Source organism: Globicephala melas, chromosome 17 (genome assembly GCF_963455315.2).
Source record: "Globicephala melas chromosome 17, mGloMel1.2, whole genome shotgun sequence".
Lineage (NCBI taxonomy): Eukaryota > Metazoa > Chordata > Mammalia > Artiodactyla > Delphinidae > Globicephala > Globicephala melas.
In genome coordinates, this window is record NC_083330.1 from 49317434 (window position 1) to 49340396 (window position 22963).

The 22963-nt window shown below is 38.3% G+C and overlaps 1 protein-coding gene across 3 annotated transcripts in view; it reads left to right on the top strand.

Annotated features, from left to right (window-relative positions):
• OXR1 (oxidation resistance 1) overlaps nt 1–22963 on the top strand; it is a 451238-nt gene that overhangs the window by 348428 nt on the left and 79847 nt on the right. The window contains exon 1 of one of the 3 annotated variants that reach the window (XM_070044055.1): nt 1324–1537. The exons of the other annotated variants lie outside the window; for them this stretch is intronic. Coding sequence (XP_069900156.1) covers nt 1339–1537 — 199 coding nt within the window. The 5' untranslated portion in view covers nt 1324–1338. Of the gene's footprint in view, nt 1–1323; nt 1538–22963 lie in introns of those variants that run through there. 3 annotated transcript variants of the gene reach the window in all.

A 22963-nucleotide genomic window follows, 5' to 3' on the forward strand; every position in this document is an offset into this window, starting at 1 on the left:
GGTACAGCCCAGACAGTCTATACATTTAACCAAGTATAAAGGTGATGCTGATGTTAGAATGGTGAAGTTTGTCCAACCTATTAAGAATTTAAGCTGAAAATGGTGATGATGGGAAAAAGATCAGTCAAATAATTTAAAGGGGGGGGCAGGGCGGAGGATAATCTTTAATGGTTTGGCAAAATGCTTAAGTTCCTCAAAGATGTTTTCTGGACTCCACTGTTCGGTATGATTAGCTCTTCAACTTCCTAGTTCAAACCTTTTCTTCAAATGCATTAATAATCTGGTAATTCCAAGAAAGTTTATTTACCGCATGGGAAAAACTAAAACAGCTATGAACAGATGTGAAAGGAAGAGAATAACCAGATCTCACAGGAAACAAAATCGGGTAGTAAATGTCTGTCAAATGTCGTTGCTCCTTCTCTGCTTAAAGGAGGATAAAGTTGCACACTGAAGCCCTAATTACCTTGCCTTACAGGACCAGAGTCATGGAATGTCAAACTCTAACATCAGTTCCTAATGCCACGGCGAACTTCAAACGTGACGATTAATGTTTTATTTTACAAAGATGGTCTCATAAGGCTTCCTAGGAAGCATTTTATCTGGGTTGTTTTATGTTAACTACGACTTTAGTTTTACCTTAAAACTAACATTCTCTCCTTCCTCTCACTCACCCCGCCCACCAAAATTTCAAACTGCAAAAGTTTACTGTGGATTGTGCCCCTCCCCCTAACACACAGAGACTCACAGAAACTTTTGGACACACAGAAACTTTTGGACACTGCTCTCCTAGGCCCCCAAACTCTCCGCAAATCCAGCTTAGCCTCCCCAGGGCCATCCTTATACCCTTATATCCTTATACCCGGCTCTACTCTCGGGTCCCGAGGCTCGGCCTCCTCCCCATTCTCCAGCAGTCCCGAAAGTCCGGTCGGGTCGGGACTGGGCGGGGTAGGGCGGGGCAGGCCTGCTCCATTGGAGCCAGGCACGTGGGGGGAAGCGGATAGGTTCGGTTCGGCTTGCTAAAAGGCCGCCGCGTTTCGACGCTGCCTCTGTTCCAGGAAGTATATATCTACTTTACAAGCTAAGTTTGGCCCGAACTGGCGTTTGGAAGCAACAAGAAAAACTTTTCAAAACTTTTGTCCAGCTTCTTTTCCCCCGACGCCTAGTTCCCTGATGGTCCGCCCCGGGGCCAAGTTCCGGACGTCCCCTCCCCTTTTCCCTCCCAGCCTCCGGTGAGGCGTGCGGAGCCACCGCCCCCAGTGTCGGCTCGGACGCGTGGGTGGGCGAGCACAGAGTCTCGGCGGAAACCGTTGGCCTCCTCGGCGCTTGCCCGGCGGCAGCATGGACTACCTGACCACGTTCACGGGGAAGAGCGGGCGCCTTCTGCGAGGCACAGCCAACCGCCTGCGGGGGTTCGGGGGTGGCGGCGTAGCCCGGCAGGTGCGCTTCGAGGATTACCTGAGGGAGCCCGCCCAGGGGGACCCCGGGTGCGGGTCCCCGCCCCACCGGCCCCCGGCGCCGTCCAGCCCGGAGGGACCCGGTGAGCCCAGCCTTCCTTCGCGTCCCGCGCGACCGACCCGGGCTGAGGGCGGGGGGGGAGGCGGAGGTGTGGGCGCTGCGCTGGGGGCGCGGCCCCGCGGGCCGCCGGCGTGAACGGGGTGGGCGGGGTCGCGGGCCGGGCGTTGGCAGGTGTGCCGGGCCGGGATGGCGGCGGGACCGGGGCGAGGAGCGGAGGGCTCGCTCTGCTCTGGGGACGGAGGACTTGCTCGTGTCTGCGTCGTAGCTTTTCCTGCTCTGCTCTTCCTGCTTTCTTCACCTATGCTCGACTTTCCTTACCCCGCCAACTATTTCAAGGGTAGGATCCCTTCGTTTTTCCCTCCCCGTGAGAGGTGAATATTGAACCAATTGTGACGCTCATGTTTTCCCTCTTAGAAATCAAGAACGCTGTGCTTGACTTGGGTTTGGATTGGGTCATTGTTTTTATTTGATATTTGCCAACTGTTAGAATTCACATAAGCACTTAATACGGCTTTGGAAAAGAAAATGTTTAGCGTCCACGGGAACCCAGTGGATTTTTGTGTCGTGTATTTTGAAAGGCTGCGTGTTGTCTTGAGGTGGCAGAACCTGGAAACTTTCCCCAGTTATCATTTCTACTGCCTGTTCAGTTTTCTTTTGTCATAGTGGGGTTGTACTGCCCTTTAAAAAATCAGTCATAATGACAGGACATTGATATCTTACGGAATTTTTAAAAGCACTTGCTGAAGCGGTATTTGCATCATGCATATGGTAACTTCTCCAATGTCGTTGGCTTTCCCTGAGTTAATAAGTGGCAGACCTCTGCTAATCATATTTTATTCTTGTTACCTGTTTTAATATGCATTCTGGTGTTATGAGAGTAAATTATGTGAGTATTAGTTTAGAAAATAGAGAAAAGTACAAAGAATATAAAATCTATCCATGACCCACATCCTAACATTCATTTTAAAGCACTGAAACTGTGAGGATATCTATTGATTTTGTGTGTGTGTGTGTGTGTGTGTGTGTGTGTGTGTGTGTGTAATTTAAGCTTTGAAGAAACTTGAATATTAAAATGTAATTTTATCATGGTCCCTTTTATTAATTTTTCTTCACTTTACATAATATTTTTTCTTCACAATTCTTGTTTATGGAATTAGAAAAATGAAAAAGGGGATACTTGGTTTCTGCTTTGAAGGACATTAATCAGATGCAGAATCCTCTTAAAGGTGGGACCAGGGATGAGGACTAGAACTTTAAAGTGTTTGAATAAAGGATTTTTTTTTTTATGAGACCTCAGTTGATTAATTGAAAACAGTTGAAATGTGACCAGCCTCTAGGTAGATGAAGAACTGAGAAATATGTGGTGTAACTTAACCTGGAAGGGGATAGGATGAATAATTTAACAAATTTGCCCAAATATATACATCTGATTCATTGCTTCAGAAACATGTATTGAGCACACTGCTATATCAAACACTGTCCTTCAGCGGTACAGCTTCAAAATACTATACCGATTCCTCTTCTGTTGAAGCTGCCTTATGAACTCATGGCACTTTCTTTAATATTCATGGTGCCCCCAAATCTCTTGACACAAGTTAGAAAGGCCTTGTGATGTCAGTTTATGACCAAGGTCAGTGGACAGGTACTTCTAGCATTAACTAGCTGAAAGAATCTGTATAAATTACTTAATCTCTCTGGGTGTATATTTTCTCATTTTAAATGAGGTTGATTGGATGATCTCAAAGGTTCTCAACTCTGGAGCTCTTTTTTCATTTGGAACAGAATTAGTGAACATGATAGATGGTAAAGCTACAAATTAAATAGCATTTGGGGTTAAAAACATTGTAAGTCTATAAAGTTATGCCTACAGAGTTCTGAAGGTAGTTCAAAAGATGAATGCCCCAGCAATAACTTGATTACCCCCTCCCACTCTTAGAATAAGTATAGCTTCCTCAGTTGACTCCTTTGAGAGGCAACATGTACACATACAGGTAAAAAATAAATGGTTCTTCATTAATTTCTAGGCAGCCTTTGCTTAAAATGAGAGATCTTTTCTTGGCAGCTGCCTACCAGATAGGTTTCGGGTATAGGGTTTTTCTTTACATTTGTGTCCTTTGGAATGAGTATTTGTTAGTCTGTTTAAAGGATTTCTTCTACTCTTTCTGCTTGTGACTACCTTTATTTTAGATTTTTATAACAGCTGCTTAAGTTCCCTGTTATTTGTCACCCTTCCTTCAGTTCTTTCAAATGTCCTGTGTGTTGTAGCAGTATATCTTGTGCAGACACTTCTACACTTGTAGATCGGCTACACTCCAGGACTCCATTTGTTGTTTGTGATCTTACCCCTCACCATTTCATGTTCAGTAAAGGTGCTGATAAAATAGTTTTACCATTGACAGTTTAAGGATGGACCAGATAAAACTTTGGTCGTATGTTTCTGATTTTAACTCTTTCTGTAAACAAACTGCTTACCTGACAGTGTTAACTGATGCCTTCACTCCTCTCCAAGGTGGCTGCTTTTGCTTTTACCAGTTTTCAGTGTTTGCTGATTCCAACATTATAGTCCCCTCAGGAACATCTAATTGGGACTTAGACACATTAAGGAGCTTATCACACCATTGCTCTAGTTAATAACAATTACAAAGAAGACACACTATGACACAATTTTTGCTCCTGGTTAAAGAGTAAATTATGTTCTGATTCAAAAAAATTTTTAGACCTTAAGTATAGATCAGGTTTGGAGGCATCACCATAAACCGGTATTGGGTAACCTTTAAAAGTAGTCAGTTACTAGATCACATGGTAATAAGTAAAAAAATTTAACACATTTAGAGTTTCAACTTAATTGTAGCATAGTTTTTATCATAAACTTCCCTGTTACGTCAACTCTGCTCTCCCACTTGGTGACAGTATACTTTAAATACATCTCACTCCTATTTGAAGTTTCTTTTCATTTACTTTTACCAATTAAAACAGTATCTTTTGGGGAAATGACAAGAATAAGAGTGGCTAAGAACATTTTCTATGGAGCAGGCACTAGCAGATACTTTTATTTAATCCTAATAAAAACTCTGTGAGATAGGTACTATTATTATCCCATTTTCCTGACAAAGAATCTGGGCCAGGCAAAGAAATAAGGGATATAGAATCCATTTGAGAGTTATCTTCCTATTTCTAAGAGTTATGTCAGACAGGAAAAAATGTGAGAAGAATGCAAAATTCTATCATGTGTGATGTTAAAGTTAAAACAAGTTAAATTAGGTAAAGGATAGGATGGATAGCCACTGAAATTTATTTAGAATCAGAAGGATATTAAAATGAGATGAAAACGTAAAATCCAAGGAAGGTGTAAGAAAACTTAGATATATTTTAGGTTGGAAATTGCAGATGCAGATTGTCAGGAAGAGTTAGATAATAGTTTATCTTGAACCCAGAGAAGACCAAGTACCTGTATAGGATTTGGAGTACCAGTTGTTACTATTAAAAAAACAACTCATGGTGCTGGTCACTCATGGAAGAGTATAACCCTAGATGTCGCCAGTCTTAGTCTCATTTCCTAAGGTGAGGGGGAGAAGAATCTCTTCTTGATAAACAACCTCAATCTGCTCTGATGGTAACTCCAACTAAGTTTGAGGTCTTAATATTGTTTCCTTTGTCCATTGGTTCTCAAGCATGAAGTAGATTTGCCCATTTTAGAATTGCTGCTCACCTCACAGGATGGCTGAACTCAAGGCTTTTACATTATCTGTGTTTTAGGACAAAACTGCCTCTGAGTAGTTGAGGCTACAGTAAAGCAATGAGTCTCAGACTTTAATGTGCCTCAGAATCACCCAAAGACTTGTTAAAACAATAAATGCTGGAGAGGGTGTGGAGAAAAGGGAACACTCTTGCACTGCTGGTGGGAATGTGAATTGGTTCAGACACTATGGAGAACAGTATGGAGGTTCCTTAAAAAACTACAAATAGAACTACCATACGACCCAGCAATCCCACTACTGGGCATATACCCTGAGAAAACCAAAATTCAAAAAGAGTCATGTACCAAAATGTTCATTGCAGCTCTATTTACAGTAGCCAGGAGATGGAAACAACCTAAGTGCCCATCATCGGATGAATGGATAAAGAAGATGTGGCACATATATATACAATGGAATATTACTCAGCCATAAAAAGAAACGAAATTGAGCTATTTGTAATGAGGTGGATAGACCTAGAGTCTGTCCTGCAGAGTGAAGTAAGTCAGAAAGAGAAAGACAAATACTGTATGCTAATACATATATATGGAATTTAAGAAAAAAAATGTCATGAAGAACCTAGGGGTAAGACAGGAATAAAGACACAGACCTACTGGAGAATGGACTTGAGGATATGGGGAGGGGGAAGGGTGAGCTGTGACAGGGCGAGAGAGAGGCATGGACATATATACACTAACAAACGTAAGGTAGATAGCTAGTGGGAAGCAGCCGCATGGCACAGGGGTATCGGCTCGGTGCTTTGTGACCGCCTGGAGGGGTGGGATAAGGAGGGTGGGAGGGAGGGAGATGCAAGAGGGAAGAGATATGGGAACATATGTATATGTATAAAAAAAAAAATGTTGGACCCCTCCTCTAGAGTTTCTGATGAGCCAGGACCCATTATTTGCATTTCTAACAACTTCTAAAGTAATGCCAATGCTGCTGATCTGGGGACCACACTTTGAGAATCACTGCTTTCTTTAGTGGGTAAGTCTTTTACCCTTGTTAAGGTTAGAAGTAAATATGGAAATGATGAAATTTGTTAAATGCTTAGTATTTTTGTATTAAGTTTAGGAATAATCAGTGTATTTGGTCTTTAAAATATTTGTTATATTTCAGAGAATTAGGCCTATTAGAGTGCATACAAATTAGTCTAAGAATCTAATTGAAGATGAATACTTATGTAATTGTTTTTTGAGTGATTTTAAGTTAAAAGGTGCAAGTATTTGGCTAAATTTTGAAACTATTGGAATGTTTAAGAGAACTTAACATTCATTATATTTAAAACTTTATTGCAATGTATTTACTAGAGTTAAGTTTTTAGAAAGGTTTTCTTGTTAGAGGCAATTAAAGTGTTTACGATAGTAGATGTATAAATACAATTTAGTATATATATGTGAGAGAATTTAATTACTCGTTTGTATTTAAGGATATTTAGTTTGTTTTCTGTTTGAGTTGATCAACTATCAAAAGCACCTTAGAAAGTGTGTTAAATGTACTAGTTTTATAAATAGAATACACTTACAGTTGAAGGCTTAAAGGAAAACTAGATTTTTATATTTGTACTTCAATAAATCAAACATTAATCAAAAAGTAAAGTAACTGCAAATAGTTTTTTTCTGTGTTTATAAAGACTCCCTAATGGCCATCAGCAAACTTACATTAAGAGACTCTTGATACATTTTTTTGAATGAATGAATATTAGTACAAAAAAGGGGCATGTTTTAAGACCAAATTAATGTATTAGAGAAAGGCCAGAAATTAGCCTTTGTTTTCTAGCAATCAGTGAAAAAGGGAAATGTGATCAGACATAAATCACAGTGTCACTAAAATAAAGATAAACCCGTTGCTTAGGCGGGTAAGAAAAATGCAACTTTTCCTGATAGAATAAAGAGAAAAAATTCTCATGGAATTCTAATATAGCAAAAAGTGTCCTCATCATCTTTATAGTAAATACAGATTCTAATTTCAAAAAGCTATTTTTTAACACCGTTCTTTAATGTAGTTCAGTGGTGTGACAACAAAATGCAAGGTAGTAAAAACAGTTCTGTACAGGACGAAAACAATTAACCCAAATATGCAGTTATCTGATGGTTTGTCTTAACTGAGGGGTAGGTGCTAGATTATAAACTTTGGTAAAACTAATGCATGCTAACTATGAAGAAGTCATGCATAACAAATATTAAAGCTTAAAAGCCACCTCCAATCCAACTATATAGTGATGTCATTAATGTTAGGGTAGGCATTATTGTTAAGATCTGTTTTATGAATATATACGTATAAAATGATGGATAGATGGTTAGAGGGAAAGAGTGACTGAAAGATATTTGTTTGCCTTAAGAAAGTATTTCTTAAATGGTGTGTCTAAAGTTAAGCAGAATCTGCAAAAATATTAAGAGATTGGTATTATTGTTACATTCTTCTTTCAGTTTTAGGTGGGGTTTCTTTAACTCTTTGAGGTAACATGAGCAGTGTCATCTCCCATATTTCTTCTCCCCACCTCCTGATATTCATTACATCATATTTGCAATTCTCATACTTACATAGCGCTGTCATACTTACACCAGTCACAGATAGTTTTTCCACTACATAATTGTTCAGTGCTCCCTGCTACTCCTTTGATTGTTCCTAGAGTTTTTATTTTGATAATTTCGTATAATTTCATTCTTGTGGCATTGAATAATGTTTCAGTAAGAGGTCTTAAGCAAGCTAGACTGTTTTCTTTTTCTTCTAGTAGGTGATTTGCTTCTTATGCATGAATTCCTGAAGAACTTTTATTTTCCAAGCATTTTAATTTAATCAGGAGCAGAAACAGGAATGACTAGATGTGTGTGCACAGGTATGTGTATGTGTAATAGCCTTTTAGGGAGTAGTCACTATATGGAACAGCCCTGGTCTTGAGATAGAAGGAAAAAAGACCTTAGAAGTTTAATGTTGGGTCTTAACACTTCTACCTGAAAGACTCATGGTTTCTGTTCACGTTTCCTTGGGAAAAACAAGTCACATAGCCAAGTCTGACATCAGTGGGATGGTACAGTGTATTTTATATTCCTCCCCAGGGAGGAATACAGAGTATTTAGTAACTGTAAGGTAGTCTATCACAATGACTACCTTAGAAAACAATTCGTTTGACAGAGATTTGAAGATGCTAGTGTTACTGTCACGGGTAGGGAGTTGTATAAAGAAGCCTGTTTCTTCTGTCAGTTATTCAGTCTGCAAGTTTAATCCTTTCAAAAGCTCTACTAACAATCCTTCTCAAATTTATTGTGGGTGCAACGGTGAATCAGTTCTGGAGTGAAACGCGAGATCCTGCCGTCACAGTAAGCTCCCAGGTGATGCCAGTGCTGCTGGTCCTTGGAACACAATTTTAAATAGCAAGACTCTATAGCACTCTGTATCATGGATCTTTTCACTTAGAAGTGAGCCACACACAACACAAAAATTCCTTGGCTGGGTAGAGGAAAGGAGCATTAAAGGGGAACAAAAAACAGGTTAGAGACCAAGGAGTGTGAGATGTTACCAAATGAAAGGAAAGGTGAGCATTGATAAGGAATTAGTTGGGTGCTTCATAAAGTTCAAATAAAATAAAATTGAAAAAGACTATCAAATTTGCCCTTTAGTTTATTCTCCTTTGCAGGTTTAGGGAACTGGGAAGACAGAAGACATTGCAGTACATTGTGGAATCAGTAGGAGGTGATGGAGTAAAGACAGTGAAAGTAGACTCTTATTTCCAAAAATTCGACTATGAAAAGAAGCAGAAACATAGGCTGATATCTAGAGGAGGATGGTTACAAAGTTCAAGAAAAATTGAGGGATATTTTTAAAAGTTTATTTCTGTTTTGACTATGGATAAGCAGTCAATAGCAAGTGAAAGGTTGCAAGTACAGGCATTTTTTCCTGTACTACTTCACTATAGATGGGATCAGTTAATTAGAAAAACAGTAATCAGCATATTTTTTTAGTTTAGAAGATGCTTTTAAAAGTTTAAAATCTATATTACTGAGTTTGAAAATATTGACTCCCAGCTCAATATTTTTATTTTTATTTTATTTTATTTTTTTAACATCTTTATTGGAGTATAATTGCTTTACAATGGTGTGTTAGTTTCTGCTTTATAACAAAGTGAATCAGCTATACATATGCATACATCCCCATACCTCCTCCATCTTGCGTCTACCTCCCACCCTCCCTATTCCACCCCTCTAGGTGGTCACAAAGCACAGAGTTGATCACCCCGTGCTATGCGGCTGCTTCCCACTACCTATCTATTTTACATTTGGTATTATATATAAGTCCATGTCACTCTCTCACTTCATCCCAGCTTACCTTTCCCCCTCCCCATGTTCTCAAGTCCATTCTCTACATCTGCGTCTTTATTCTTGTCCTGCTCCTAGTTTCTTCAGAACCATTTTAAAATTTTTTTTAGATTCATATATATGTGTTAGCATACGGTATTTGTTTCTCTCTTTCTGACTGACTTCACTCTGTATGACAGACTCTAGGTCCATCCACTTCACTACAAATAACTCAATTTTGTTTCTTTTTATGGCTGAGTAATATTCCATTGTATATATGCGCCACATCTTCTTTATCCATTCATCTGTCGATGGACACTTAGGTTGCTTCCATGTCCTGGCTATTGTAAATAGAGCTGCAGTGAGCATTGTGGTACATGACTCTTGATGAATTATGGTTTTCTCAGGGTATATGCCCAGTACTGGGATTGCTGGGTATTATGGTAGTTCTATTTTTAGTTTTTTAAGGAACCTCCATACTGTTCTCCATAGTGACTGTATCAATTTACATTTCCACCAGCAATGCAAGAGGGTTGCCTTTTCTCCACACTCTCTCCAGCATTTATTGTTTCTGGATTTCTTGATGATGGCCATTCTGACTGGTGTGAGGCGATACCTCATTGTGGTTTTGCTTTGCATTTCTCTAATGATTAGTGATGTTGAGCATCCTTTCATGTGTTTGTTGGCAATCTGTATATCTTCTTTGGAGAAATGTCTGTTTAGGTCTACTGCCCATTTTTGGATTGGGTTGTTTGTTTTTTTGATATTGAGTTGCATGAGCTGCTTGTACATTTTGGAGATTAATCCTCTGTCAGTTGCTTCATTTGCAAATATTTTCTCCCATTCTGAGGGCCGTCTTTTCGTCTCATTTATGGTTTTCTTTGCTGTGCAAAAGCTTTTAAGTTTCATTAGGTCCCATTTGTTTATTTGTGTTTCTATTTCCATTTCTCTAGGAGGTGGGTCAAAAAGGATCCTGCTGTGATTTATGTCATAAAGTGTTCTGCCTATGTTTTCCTCTGTGAGTTTTATAGTGTCTGGCCTTACATTTAGGTGTTTAATCCATTCTGAGTTTATTTTTGTGTATGGTGTTAGGGAGTGTTCTAATTTCATTCTTTTACATGTAGCTGTCCAGTTTTCCCAGCACCACTTATTGAAGAGGCTGTCTTTTCTCCATTATATATTCTTGCCTCCTTTATCAAAAATAAGGTGACCATGTGTGTGTGTTGGGCTTATCTCTGGGGTTTCTATCATGTTCCATTGATCTATATTTCTATTTCTGTGCCAGTAACATACTGTCTTGATTACTGTAGCTTTGTAGTATACTCTGAAGTCTGGGAGCCTGATTCCTCCAGCTCTGTTTTTCTTTCTCAAGATTGCTTTGGCTATTCGGGGTCTTTTGTGTTTCCATACAAACTGTGAAATACTTTGTTCTAGTTCTGTGAAAAATGCCATTGGTAGTTTGATAGGAATTGAATTGAATCTGTATATTGCTTTGGGTACTATAGTCATTTTTACGATGTGGATTCTTCCAATCCAAGAACATGGTATATCTCTCCATCTGTTTGTATCATCTTTAATTTCTTTCATCAGTGTCTTATAGTTTTCTGCATACAGGTCTTTTATCTCTTTAGGTAGGTTTATTCCTAGGTATTTTATTCTTTTTGTTGCAGTGGTAAGTGGGAGTGTTTCCTTAATTTCTGTTTCAGATTTTTCATCAGTAGTGTATAGGAATGCAAGAGATTTCTGTGCATTCATTTTGAATCCTGCTCCTTTAGCAAATTCATTGATTAGCTCTAGAGTTTTCCAGTAGAGTCTTTAGGATTCTTTATGTATAGTGTCATGTCATCTGCAAACAGTGACAGCTTTACATCTTCTTTTCCAAGTTGGATTCCTTTTATTTCTTTTTCTTCTCTGATTGCTGTGGCTAAAACCTCCAAAACTGTATTGAATAAGAGTGGTGAGAGTGGGCAACCTTGTCTTGTTCCTGATCTTAGTGAAAATGATTTCAGTTTTTCAGCATTGAGAATGATGTTGGCTGTGGGTTTATCATATATGGGCTTTATTATGTTGAGGTAAGCTCCCTCTATGCCTACTTTCTGGAGGGTTTTTATCATAAATGGGTGTTGAATTTTGTCAGAAGTTTTTTCTGCATCTGTTGAGATGGTCATATGGTTTTTATCCTTCAATTTGTTAATATGGTGTATTACATTGATTGAATTGCGTATACTGAGGAATCCTTGCATTCCTGTGATAAACCCCACTTGATCATGGTGTATGATCCTTTAAATGTGCTGTTGGATTCTGTTTCCTAGTATTTTGTTGAGGATTTTTGCATCGATGTTCATCAGTGATAATTGGCCTGTAGTTTTCTTTTTTTGTGACATCTTTGTCTGGTTTTTGGTATCAGGGTGATGGTGGCCTCGTAGAATGAGTTTGGGAGTGTTCCTCCCTCTGCTATATTCTGGAAGAGTTTGAGAAGGATAGGTGTTAGCTCTTCTCTAAATGTTTGATAGAACTCACCTGTGAAGCCGTCTGGTTCTGGGCTTTTGTTTGTTGGAAGATTTTTAATCTCATTCTCAACTTCAGTGCTCGTGATTGGTCTGTTTATGTTTTCTATTCCTTCCTGGTTCAGTCTTGGAAGGTTATACCTTTCTAAGAATTTGTCCATTTCTTCCAGGTTGTCCATTTTATTGGCATACAGTTGCTTGTAGTAATCTCTCATAATCCTTTGTGTTTCTGCAGTGTCAGTTGTTACTTCTCCTTTTTCATTTCTAATTCTGTTGATTCAAGTCTTCTACCTTTTTTCTTGATGAGTCTGGCTAAAGGTTTATTAATTTTGTTTATCTTGTCAAAGAACCAACTTTTAGTTTTATTGATTTTTGCTATTGTTTCCTTCATTTCTTTTTCATTTATTTCTGATCTGATCTTTATAATTTGTTTCCTTCTGCTAACTTTGGAAGGTTTTTTGTTCTTCTTTCTCTAATTGCTTTAGGTGTAAGGTTAGGTTGTTTATGTGAGATTTTTCTTGTTTCTTGACTTAGGATTGTATTGCTATAGACTTCCCTCTTAGAACTGCTTTTGCTGCATCACATAGATTTTGGGTCATCGTGTTTTCATTGTCATTTGTTCCTAGGTATTTTTTGATTTCCTCTTTGATTTCTTCAGTGACCTCTTGGTTATTAAGTAATGTATTGTATAGCCTCCATGTGTTCGTATTTTTCACAGATTTTTTTCCTGTAATTGGCATCTAGTCTCATAGCGTTGTGGCCGGAAAAGATACTTGATACGATTTCTGTTTTCTTAAATTTACCAAGGCTTGATTTCTGACCCGGGATGTGGTCTGTCCTGGAGAATGTTCCATAAGCCAAAAGTGTATTCTGTTGATTTTGGGTGGAATGTCCTTTATCAGTTAAGTTCCATCTTATTTAATGTATCATTTAAAGCTTGTGCTTCCTTATTTATTTTCATTTTGGATGATGTGTCCTTTGGTGAAAGTGGGGTGTTAAAAGTGCCTTACTATGATTGTGTTACTGTCGATTTCCCCTTTAATGGCTGTTAGTATTTGCCTTATGTATTGAGGTGCTTCTATATTGGGTGCATAAATATTTACAATTGTTATATCTTCTTGGATTGATCCCTTGATCATTATGTAATGTCCTTCTTTGTCTCATGTCATAGTCTTTGTTTTAAAGTCTATTTTGTCTGATATGAGAATTGCTACTCCAGCTTTCTTTTGATTTCCATTTGCATGGAATATCTTTTTCCATCCCCTTCACTTTCAGTCTGTATGTGTCCCTAGGTCTGAAGTGGGTCTCTTGTAGACAGCATATATATGGGTCTTGTTTTTATATCCATTCAGCCAGTCTATGTCTTTTGGTTGGAGCATTTAATCCATTTACATTTAAGGTAGTTATCGATATGTATGTTCCTATTACCATTTTCTTAATTGTTTTGGGTTTGTTATTGTAGGTCTTTTCCTTCTCTTGTGTTTCCTGCCGAGAGAAGTTGCTTTAGCATTTGTTGTAAAACTGGTTTGGTGGTGTTGAATTTTCTTAGCTTTTGCTTGTCTGTAAAGGTTTTAATTTCTCCATCGAATCTGAATGAGATCCTGGCTGGGTAGAGTAGTCTTGGTTGTAGGTTTTTTCCTTTCATCACTTTAAATATGTCCTGTCACTCCCTTCTGGCTTGCAGAGTTTCTGCTGAAAGATCAGCTGTTAACCTTATGGGGATTCCCTTGTATGTTATTTGTTGTTTTTCCTTTGTTGCTTTTAATGTTTGTTCTTTGTATTTAATTTTTGATAGTTTGATTAGTATGTGTCTTGGCGTGTTTCTCCTTGGATTTATCCTGTACGGGACTCTCTGTGCTTCCTGGACTTGATTGACTCTTTCCTTTCCTATGTTAGGGAAGTTTTCCCTATAATCTCTTCAAATATTTTCTCAGTCCCTTTCTTTTTCTCTTCTTCTGGGACCCCTATCATTCGAATGTTGGTGCGTTTAATGTTGTCCCAGATGTGTCTGAGACTGTGCTCAATTCTTTTTAATTCTTTTTTGTTTATTCTGTTCTGCAGTAGTTATTTCCATTATTTTATCTTCCAGTTCACTTTTCTGTTCTTCTGCCTCAGTTATTCTGCTATTGATTCCTTCTAGAGAATTTTTAATTTCATTTATTGTGTAGTTCTTCATTGTTTGTTTGCTCTTTATTTCTTCTAAGTACTTGTTCAGTGTTTCTTGTATTTTTCTCCATTCTATTTCCAAGATTTTGGATCATCTTTACTATCCTTATGCTTAATTCTTTTTCAGGTAGACTGCCTATTTCCTCTTCATTTGTTTGGTCTGGTGGGTTTTTACCTTGCTCCTTCATCTGCTGTGTGTTTCTCCGTCTTCTCGTTTTGATTAACTTACTGTGTTTGGGGTCTCCTTTTTGCAGCCTGCAAGTTCGTAGTTCCCGTTATTTTTGGTGTCTGCCCCCAGTGGGTAAGGTTGGTTCAGTGGGTTGTGTAGGCTTCCTGCTGGATGGGACTGGTGCCTGTGTTCAGGTGGATGAGGCTGCATCTTGTCTTTCTGGTGGGCAGGCCTGCGTCTGGTGGTGTGTTTTGGGGTGTCTGCGAAAATACGATTTTAGGCAGCCTCTCTTCTAATGGGTGGAGTTGTGTTCCTGTCTTGCTAGTTGTTTGGCGTACGGTGTCCAGCACTGTAGCTTGCTGGTCGTTGAGTGGAGCTGGGTCTTCACGTTGAGATGGAGATCTCTGGGAGAGCTTTCACCATTTGATATTACGTGGAGCCGGGAGGTGTCTGGTGGACCAATGTCCTGAACTCAGCTCTCCCACCTCAGAGGCACAGGCCTGACACCCAGCCAGAGCACCAAGACCCTATCAGCTGCATGGCTCAGAAGAAAAAGGGGGGGGGGGGAGAGAGAGAGAAAAAAAAACATGGAAGAAAGAGAAAAGAAAAAGTTATTCGAATAAAAAATATAAAATAATTATTAAAAATAAAAAATTAAAATGTAATAAAGAAAAAAAAAGAAAGAAGAGAGCAACCAAACTAAAAAACAAATCCACCAATAATAACAAGAGCTAAAAACTATACTAAAAAACCCCCCCAAAAACGGACAGACAGAACCCTGGGACAAATGATAAAAGCAAAGCTATACAGACAGAATCACACAAAGAAGCATACACATACACAGTCACAAAAAGAGAAAAAGGAAAACAATATATATTTATCATTGCTCCCAAAGTCCACCGCCTCAATTTTGGGATGATTCATTGTCTATTCAGGTATTCCACAGATGCAGGGTACATCAGGTTGATTGTGGAGCTTTAGTTCGCTGCTCCTGAGGCTGCATGGAGAGATTCCCCTTTCTCTTCTTTGTTCGCACAGCTCCTGTGGTTCAGCTTTGGATTTCGCCCTGCCTCTGCGTGTAGGTCGCCTGAGGGTGTCTATTTTTTGCTCAGACCGGACGGGGTTAAAGGAGCCGCTGATTCGGGGGCTCTGGCTCACTCAGGCTGGGGGGGAGGGAGGGGTACGGAGTGCGGGGCGAGCCTGCGGCGGCAGAGGCCGGCGTGACATTGCACCAGCCTGAGGCACGCCGTGTGTTCTCCCAGGGAAGTTGTCCCTGGATCACGGGACCCTGGCAGTGGCGGGCTGCACAGGCTTCCAGGAGGGCATGTGTGGATAGTGACCTGTGCTTGCACACAGGCTTCTTGGTGGCTGCAGCAGCAGCCTTAGCGTCTCATGCCCGTCTCTGGTGTCCACACTGATAGCCGTGGCTCCCGCCCATCTCTGGAGCTCATTTAGGCGGTGCTCTGAATCCCCTCTCCTTGTGCACCCCGAAACAATGGTCTCTTGCCTCTTAGGCAGGTCCAGACTTTTTCCCAGACTCCCTCCCAGCTAGCTGTGGTACACTAGCCCCCTTCAGGCTGTGTTCACACAGCCAACCCCAGTCCTCTCCCTGGGATCCAACCGAAGCCCGAGCCTCAGCTCCCAGCCCCCTCCTGCCCCGGCAGGTGAGCAGACAAGCCTTTTGGGCTGGTGAGTGCTGGTTGTCACTGACCCTTTGTGCGTTAATCTCTTTGTTTTGCCCTCTGCACCCCTGTTGCTGTGCTTTCCTCTCCTCCGTGGCTCCGAAGCTTCTTCCCCCCCCACCCCCCCCATCTCTGCCAGTGAAGGGGCTTCCTAGTGTGTGGAAACTTTTCCTCCTTCACAGCTCCCTCCCCGAGGTGCAGGTCCTGTCCCTGTTCTTTTGTCTCTGTTTTTTCTTTTTTTTTGCCCTTTCCAGGTACGTGCGAGTTTCTTTCCTTTGGGAAGTCTGAGGTCTTCTGCCAGCGTTCAGTAGGTGTTCTGTAGGAATTGTTCCACATGTAGGTGTATTTCTGATGTATTTGTGCAGAGGAAGGTGATCACCACGTCTTACTCTTCCGCCATCTTGAAGGTCTATGTCAGTATTTTTAAATCATCAAACTTTTTATCAGTAGCTACTACCAAAATTACAATATTCAGTTATACTAGGTGTTTTTTCATATTTTAAACCTCATACAGTTTTCATTGTTGGTTTTCAGCCTTGCTTCTTCCAGTTTGCCTTTCCCATTCTATTACCAACATGATTTTTAATTTAAAGTCTGATACTGCTTTCTCAGTTCTCTACTTAAAAATCTTTTGGGACTTCTCTGTCTGGTAATAGCAAGCTAGGTAATTCAGATTGTCCTGCTGAGAACAATTTAAAAAGCTGGGCCAGTCATTAAAAAGTCTACAAATAACAAATCCTGGAAAGGATGTTGAGAAAAGGGAACTCTCCTATGCTGTTGGTGGGAATGTAAATTGGTGCAGCCACTGTGGAAAACAGTATGAAGTTTCCTTAGTAAACTAAAAATAGAGTTGTCGTATGATCCAGCAATCTGACTCCTGGGCATATATCTGGTGAAAACTCTAGTTTTGAAAGATACATGCAACCCAGTGTTCACCGCAGCACTGTTTACAATAGCCAAGACATGGAAGCAACCTAAATGCCTATTGACAGATGAATGGATGAAGATGTGGTATATATGCCCAATAAAATACTACTCAGCCATAAAAAAGAATGAAATAATGGCATTTGCAGCAACTTGGATGGACCTAGAGATTATGATACTAAGTGAACTAAAGTCAGAAAGAGAAAGACAAATACCGTATGATATTGCTTATATGTGGGATCTAAAATATACAAATGAACTTATATACAAAACAGAGGCAGACTCATAGGCTTAGAAAACAAATGTATGGTTACCAAAGGGTAAGGGAGGTGCGGGAGGGACAAAGTAGGAGTTTGGGATTAGCAGGCATAAACTACTATATATAAAATAGATAAACAAGGTCCTACTGTATAGCACAGGAACTATATTCAATATCCTGTAATAAACCACAATGGAAAAGAATATGAAAATGAATATGTATATATATGTATAACTAAATCACTTTCCTGTATATCAGAAACTAACACAATATTGTAAATCAACTATACTTCAATTATAAATAAATAAATAGCTGAGTGAAATCAAAACACATTTTATTGAGGGTATTAGAATGCTAACTGATATGACTAGATTAGGATCTGAGTGCTGACAGAGGCCCAAGGAGGAGCAGCTCCAATTTGGGATTGCTTTTTTTCCCCTGGGGGTTGTGTTGATTCCAGAAGCAGCAGCTGAGAGATGAAGAGGTGCTTTTGGTGGCCTGTTGGGTACAAGGAGACAGGGACAGGACAAGACCCACCACAGGAGAGGGGTGAACTCCTCTCACTTAGGACCCCAAAATGCTGTACCTTAGGATACAGAAAAACTGAAGTGGCTAGGCTCTCATAGGATGGTAGCTCAGCTTTAAATTATCATTCCTGTAACTGCATTAATAAGATCTGGTATTGCTAGTGTCCTCAAGTATTTGGCAGAAGCAAACATCTTTTTTGGAGAAATACAGCTTTCTTTGTGTCAAATTCTGTCTATAGACCATTTTTCAAATTTAGTATCCGGTATATAAAATATAATTAGGCACCTGACAAGATAGCAGAAAAAAACAAGAAAATAGAAACAGATCCACAGGAACTCTGTATCTTGTAGTTAGCTGTGTTGAGAATTTTGAGCTAATTAAGAGTTTTGTAGAGGTACAAACTATAAAAAAGAAAAATGGATATTCTAGAATTGAAAAATGTAATCCAATTTTTTAGATTAATGTAATCTAAAGGTCTTAATTAGGATCTTTGTGGATGAAGTTAACAGCAAATTAGCCATCACAGAAGAGAGAATTAGTGAATTGAAAGATAGGTCAGAAGAAAATATCCAGAATAAAGAGAGAGGGACAAAAAAAATAAAATAAAGGAGGGGGTAAGCTTAATACAAAATATAATTAGAAGTTCTTGGGACTTCCCTGGTGGCACAGTGGTTAAGAATCTGCCTGCCAATGTAGGGGACATGGGTTCAATCCCTGTCTGGGAAGATCCCACATGCCACGGAGCAACTAAGCCCGTGTGCCACAACTACTGAGCCTCTGCTCTAGAGCCCATGAGCCACAACTACTGAGCCCACGCATCACAACTGCTGAGCCTGCACGCCACAACTACTGAAGCCTGCACACCCTAGAGCCCATGCACCACAACTGCTGAGCTCATGCGCCGCAATTATTGAAGCCCGGTTGCTCTAGGGCCCGCGTGCTGCAGGTACTGAGCCTACATGTCACTCTGCAACGAGAGAAGCCACCTCACTGAGAAGCCTGCGCACCACAACGGAGAGTAGCCCCTGCTTGCCACAACTGGAGAAAGCCCATGCCCAGCAATGAAGACCCAACATAGCCAAAAAAGAAAAAAAAAGATTTAATTAGAAGTTATAATGTGTGTATATTTGAGTCCCCCAAATGAAAAAAGGGGGGCAAAAGTATTATTTAATGAGAGAATGGCTGAAAACTCCAAGACTGATGAAATACTTTAATTCACAGATTCAAGCATCCGTATAGGCCCCTAATGGAATCAATACAAATCTCACTAAAGATGAAAAATCTTAAAAGCAATCAGAACAAATAGTCAGTGATGTAGCAATAAGATTGACAGTTGATTTCTCAACAGAAACAGTGGAAACTAAACGGCAGGGGAAAATACCTACCAGCTTAGAATCCATCCCCTGTGAAATTACCCAGAGCTGCAATTAAAATGGTAAATATGAGGGCAAAACTAAATGAATGTTGACTATCTAGAAAAATAATAATGTCTCACAGTGTTTTTAAATACACATACATGTAATTAAAGTATGTAATAACAATTGCATATAAGTCTTGGTAAAGGCACATAGTTTTTAACATCCTTACATTATCCAGAAAGATGATAAAAGTGCTAATTAATATTAGATAGTGAAAAATTAGTAATTTAGGCTGTAATCTATGGGATGACCACTAACATAATAGTTAAAGAGTACGTCAAACTTTAAGGCAAAAAATATTGTAAGAAAAGTTTCAATATACTGGGAAGATGTAATCTAAAACAATTAGTAGGTGTTCAGTTCTTAATTTGTATGAACCTAATATCACGGTCTCAAAATATAGTAAGCAAAGTAAGGAGACTTAGGAGGACCTGAATAGCCCACAATCATAGTGGGAGATTTTAAAAGTTCACTCCATGGTGAACTTTTGAAAATGGTAGTGCAGTTGCAAACTTAATTGTGATTAAATGTTTAATGAACTCTTTAACGGATTGAAAAACTACTGTTAGACAAATAAGTGTAGACTAACGTTTACTCCTGAAATCAATTAAGAAGGGATATATATTACTAGTTAAAAGTTATCTGTAATTGTATTGTAATTTAAAGAATAAGCATGCAGAAGCAAACCAATATGGATGTAGAAGATTTGAACAACACAATCAGCAGACTTAATCTCATGGATGTGGAGATAGGAGTGTGTGTATGTATGTATGCATATCCACACATACGCACAAACACACATATAACACTACCCTACAGTACAGAATACACATTCTTTTCAAGCATGTATGGAGCATTTACTAAATTTATATGTGATTATAGAGCAAGTTTCAACGAATTTTATAGGTTTTAACTATTTAAGAGTATTTTCTTTCACCACAGTACAATTAAGCTAGAACTCAGTAACCAAAAGATAAAAATTTTAAATTGTCATAGATTGGCAAATTAAACAATATTCTCTAAATAGCAAAAGAAGAAATAGGGTAAAAGCCATAAAATATTTTGGATGGAATTATTAAAATACAATGTATCAAAACTTGTAGGATGCAGTCTAGATGGGAATTTCTTGTTTTAGATTACATATGTTAAGATTTTGCTTCTGGTAATGATGGAGTAAAATCTAACTCCCTGCTCTTTCCAATATACCAGATAATTATATCTCAGGGAAAGTCATATATATTCATTTATTTATCAGATATTTTTTGAACACCTACCGTATGTCATGCTTACTACTGTATTAGGTGCTTGGTGTATAGCATTGTTTCTCAGCCTCAGCAGTGTTGACATTTTGTGACATTGTTCTTTTTGGGGGGACCGTTGTGTGCATTGTTTAGCACTCAATGTTTAGCAGTATCCACAGCCTATACCCATTAGATGCCAGTAATACTCCTTCATTTTGATAACCAAAATTGTGCCTTGGTTTTCTCAGTTGTAAAATGGGGATAATAATGATACCTACTTTATAAGGTTGATGAATTAGGTAAGACAATAAGTAAATATAAAGTCCTTAGAACAGTGCCTGGAATATGCTAGGCACTTGGTAAATGTTAACTGTTATTTTGATTGTCAAATATCTATGCATTTCTAAACTGTAATAATTTTTGTAAAGAAGAAAAATAGGACCTCTCCTTTCCATACTCCCAACCTAGATTCATGTTTGCTGGCAACTGTCTTTAAAAGGGTATTATAAAGTTACCATGTAAGAGAGGGTATTATAAAGTTACCAAGTAAGAGACTGGACTATGGAACAACTGTGATCACTTTCAACTCTCAATTACTGTGATTATATATTCATATTGATAGAAAAGAATGATCAGTGTATTTCATTGTACTCTGGTACTTATATTTGTGAATACATGTTTTAATATTGGTTATTAAAATAATTTTAGAACTATTTTTATAATATTATTACAATATATTTTACAATTTTAAATTATTAAAGTGAATACTTTCAATTTGTTTGAAACTCTAAACTGCAGAAAACTGGTTTATTAGTTTTTTTGCTCTGAACTGCACTCCATGGTGAACTTTTGAAAATGGTAGTGCAGTTGCAAACTTAATTGTGATTAAATGTTTAATGAACTCTTTAACGGATTGAAAAACTACTGTTAGACAAATAAGTGTAGACTAACGTTTACTCCTGAAATCAATTAAGAAGGGATATATATTACTAGTTAAAAGTTATCTGTAATTGTATTTTGCATTGCTTTTAAATTGCAAAATGAGGAAAGTGTTTTTGGCTCCTGCTGTTTATGAAATAGCAGAAATAAATTTTAAAAATTTATTTAAAAATAGTTTTAATGTTTTATCACAAAAATCAAATTCACATATATGCTGTTCATTGGAGAAAATATTAGAATATAGTGATAAGCAAAAATATTGTCTTTCACTAAGAATTGTACCATTTTGCATTCTCACCATACCTTTAGAAAAATGCCTCTTTTTCTACAGCCAGACTGTATATATATATTTTTTTCCTTTGTCCACTTTTCTTAAAAAAAAAAAATGGCTATAAGAATTGTGGCAGTTCTAGGTACAGTTCAAGTTGTAGCTTCAAAACATTAGTTCATTCAAATGTGATGCTTGCCTTGTGTCAGGCTCTTTGTTAGGCACTGAGAAGTTGTTGTGAACAAAGCAAGCGCGGTGTTTTATAGGTTACAGTTTAGTGGGAGAGATTTAAAAAGAAACTTTAAACTGTGCTAGATGCTGTGAAGGAGACAAAGATGCTCTGTGACTAATAACAGATCTGGCTTAGCCTGGGTGATCAGGAAGGTTTTAGGACAGCCTTTTTAAGTATTGCAGAGATAACTGACTTCTTTCGGATTCGGACTTGATTATTAATATTATTTTTGTTACTGTTAATGCTTCATTAGAACCATTCACCCAACTGAGCTAATTAGATACATATAAGCAAACTGTGGTATGGTCAAAATGTCAATTAAGATTGGATAGGTGGAGAGCAATGAAGTAGATATTTTCTAGATTCTTTAGGCTTAGGTAGAACTAATTTTTCTTTGAAAATTACTGTTTTAATCTTATAAAAACTGAGTGTGAGTATAGCATTTTGCTATGTTTACTGTCTTACTCAGTTTTGAGTTTTTTATTAGTGTTTTAGAGATTGATTTTTTTTAGAGATTTTATTTAAAATTGTTTAGATAGGAGTGGTATTTTATCAGTTCAGTGGAATCTTTGTTACATGAAGTATAGATGAGAAGATTAACATTAGTGCAAAATTTAAACTAAAACAAATACCATAAACTTGGTGGTAATGATGTGTTCAAGTGAAATGTCTTGATAAGCAAGTGAAAAATAGTTGGCACTCTATCTGAAATGAAGTGCATAAAAGTATGTTTGTATATGAAAGAGTATCTTAATCTACTTCATGGTATATGTAAGGAATTCAGTAATTTAATACAAAAGACGACTCTGTCTTTTACTATGATTGTAGAAGTAGAGACACTGTGAAGATTAATGTTACATATTTCAGACTTGGTTTGGTTAATAATAATAATCTTCAAATATAGTTTTATTATAATCAGGTTAGATGTGTTGAAAGATATGGCCCTTAACTTACTTTTTAATACCTTCCTTTCAGCTGACAGTTACTTAGGTTTTGAATTGACTTCCAGTTAGGTTTTGAATTGACTTCCAGTTATTAATAGTGTTTCATACTGGTCAGTTCGTAAAGCAAGCAGGAAGGAAGTAC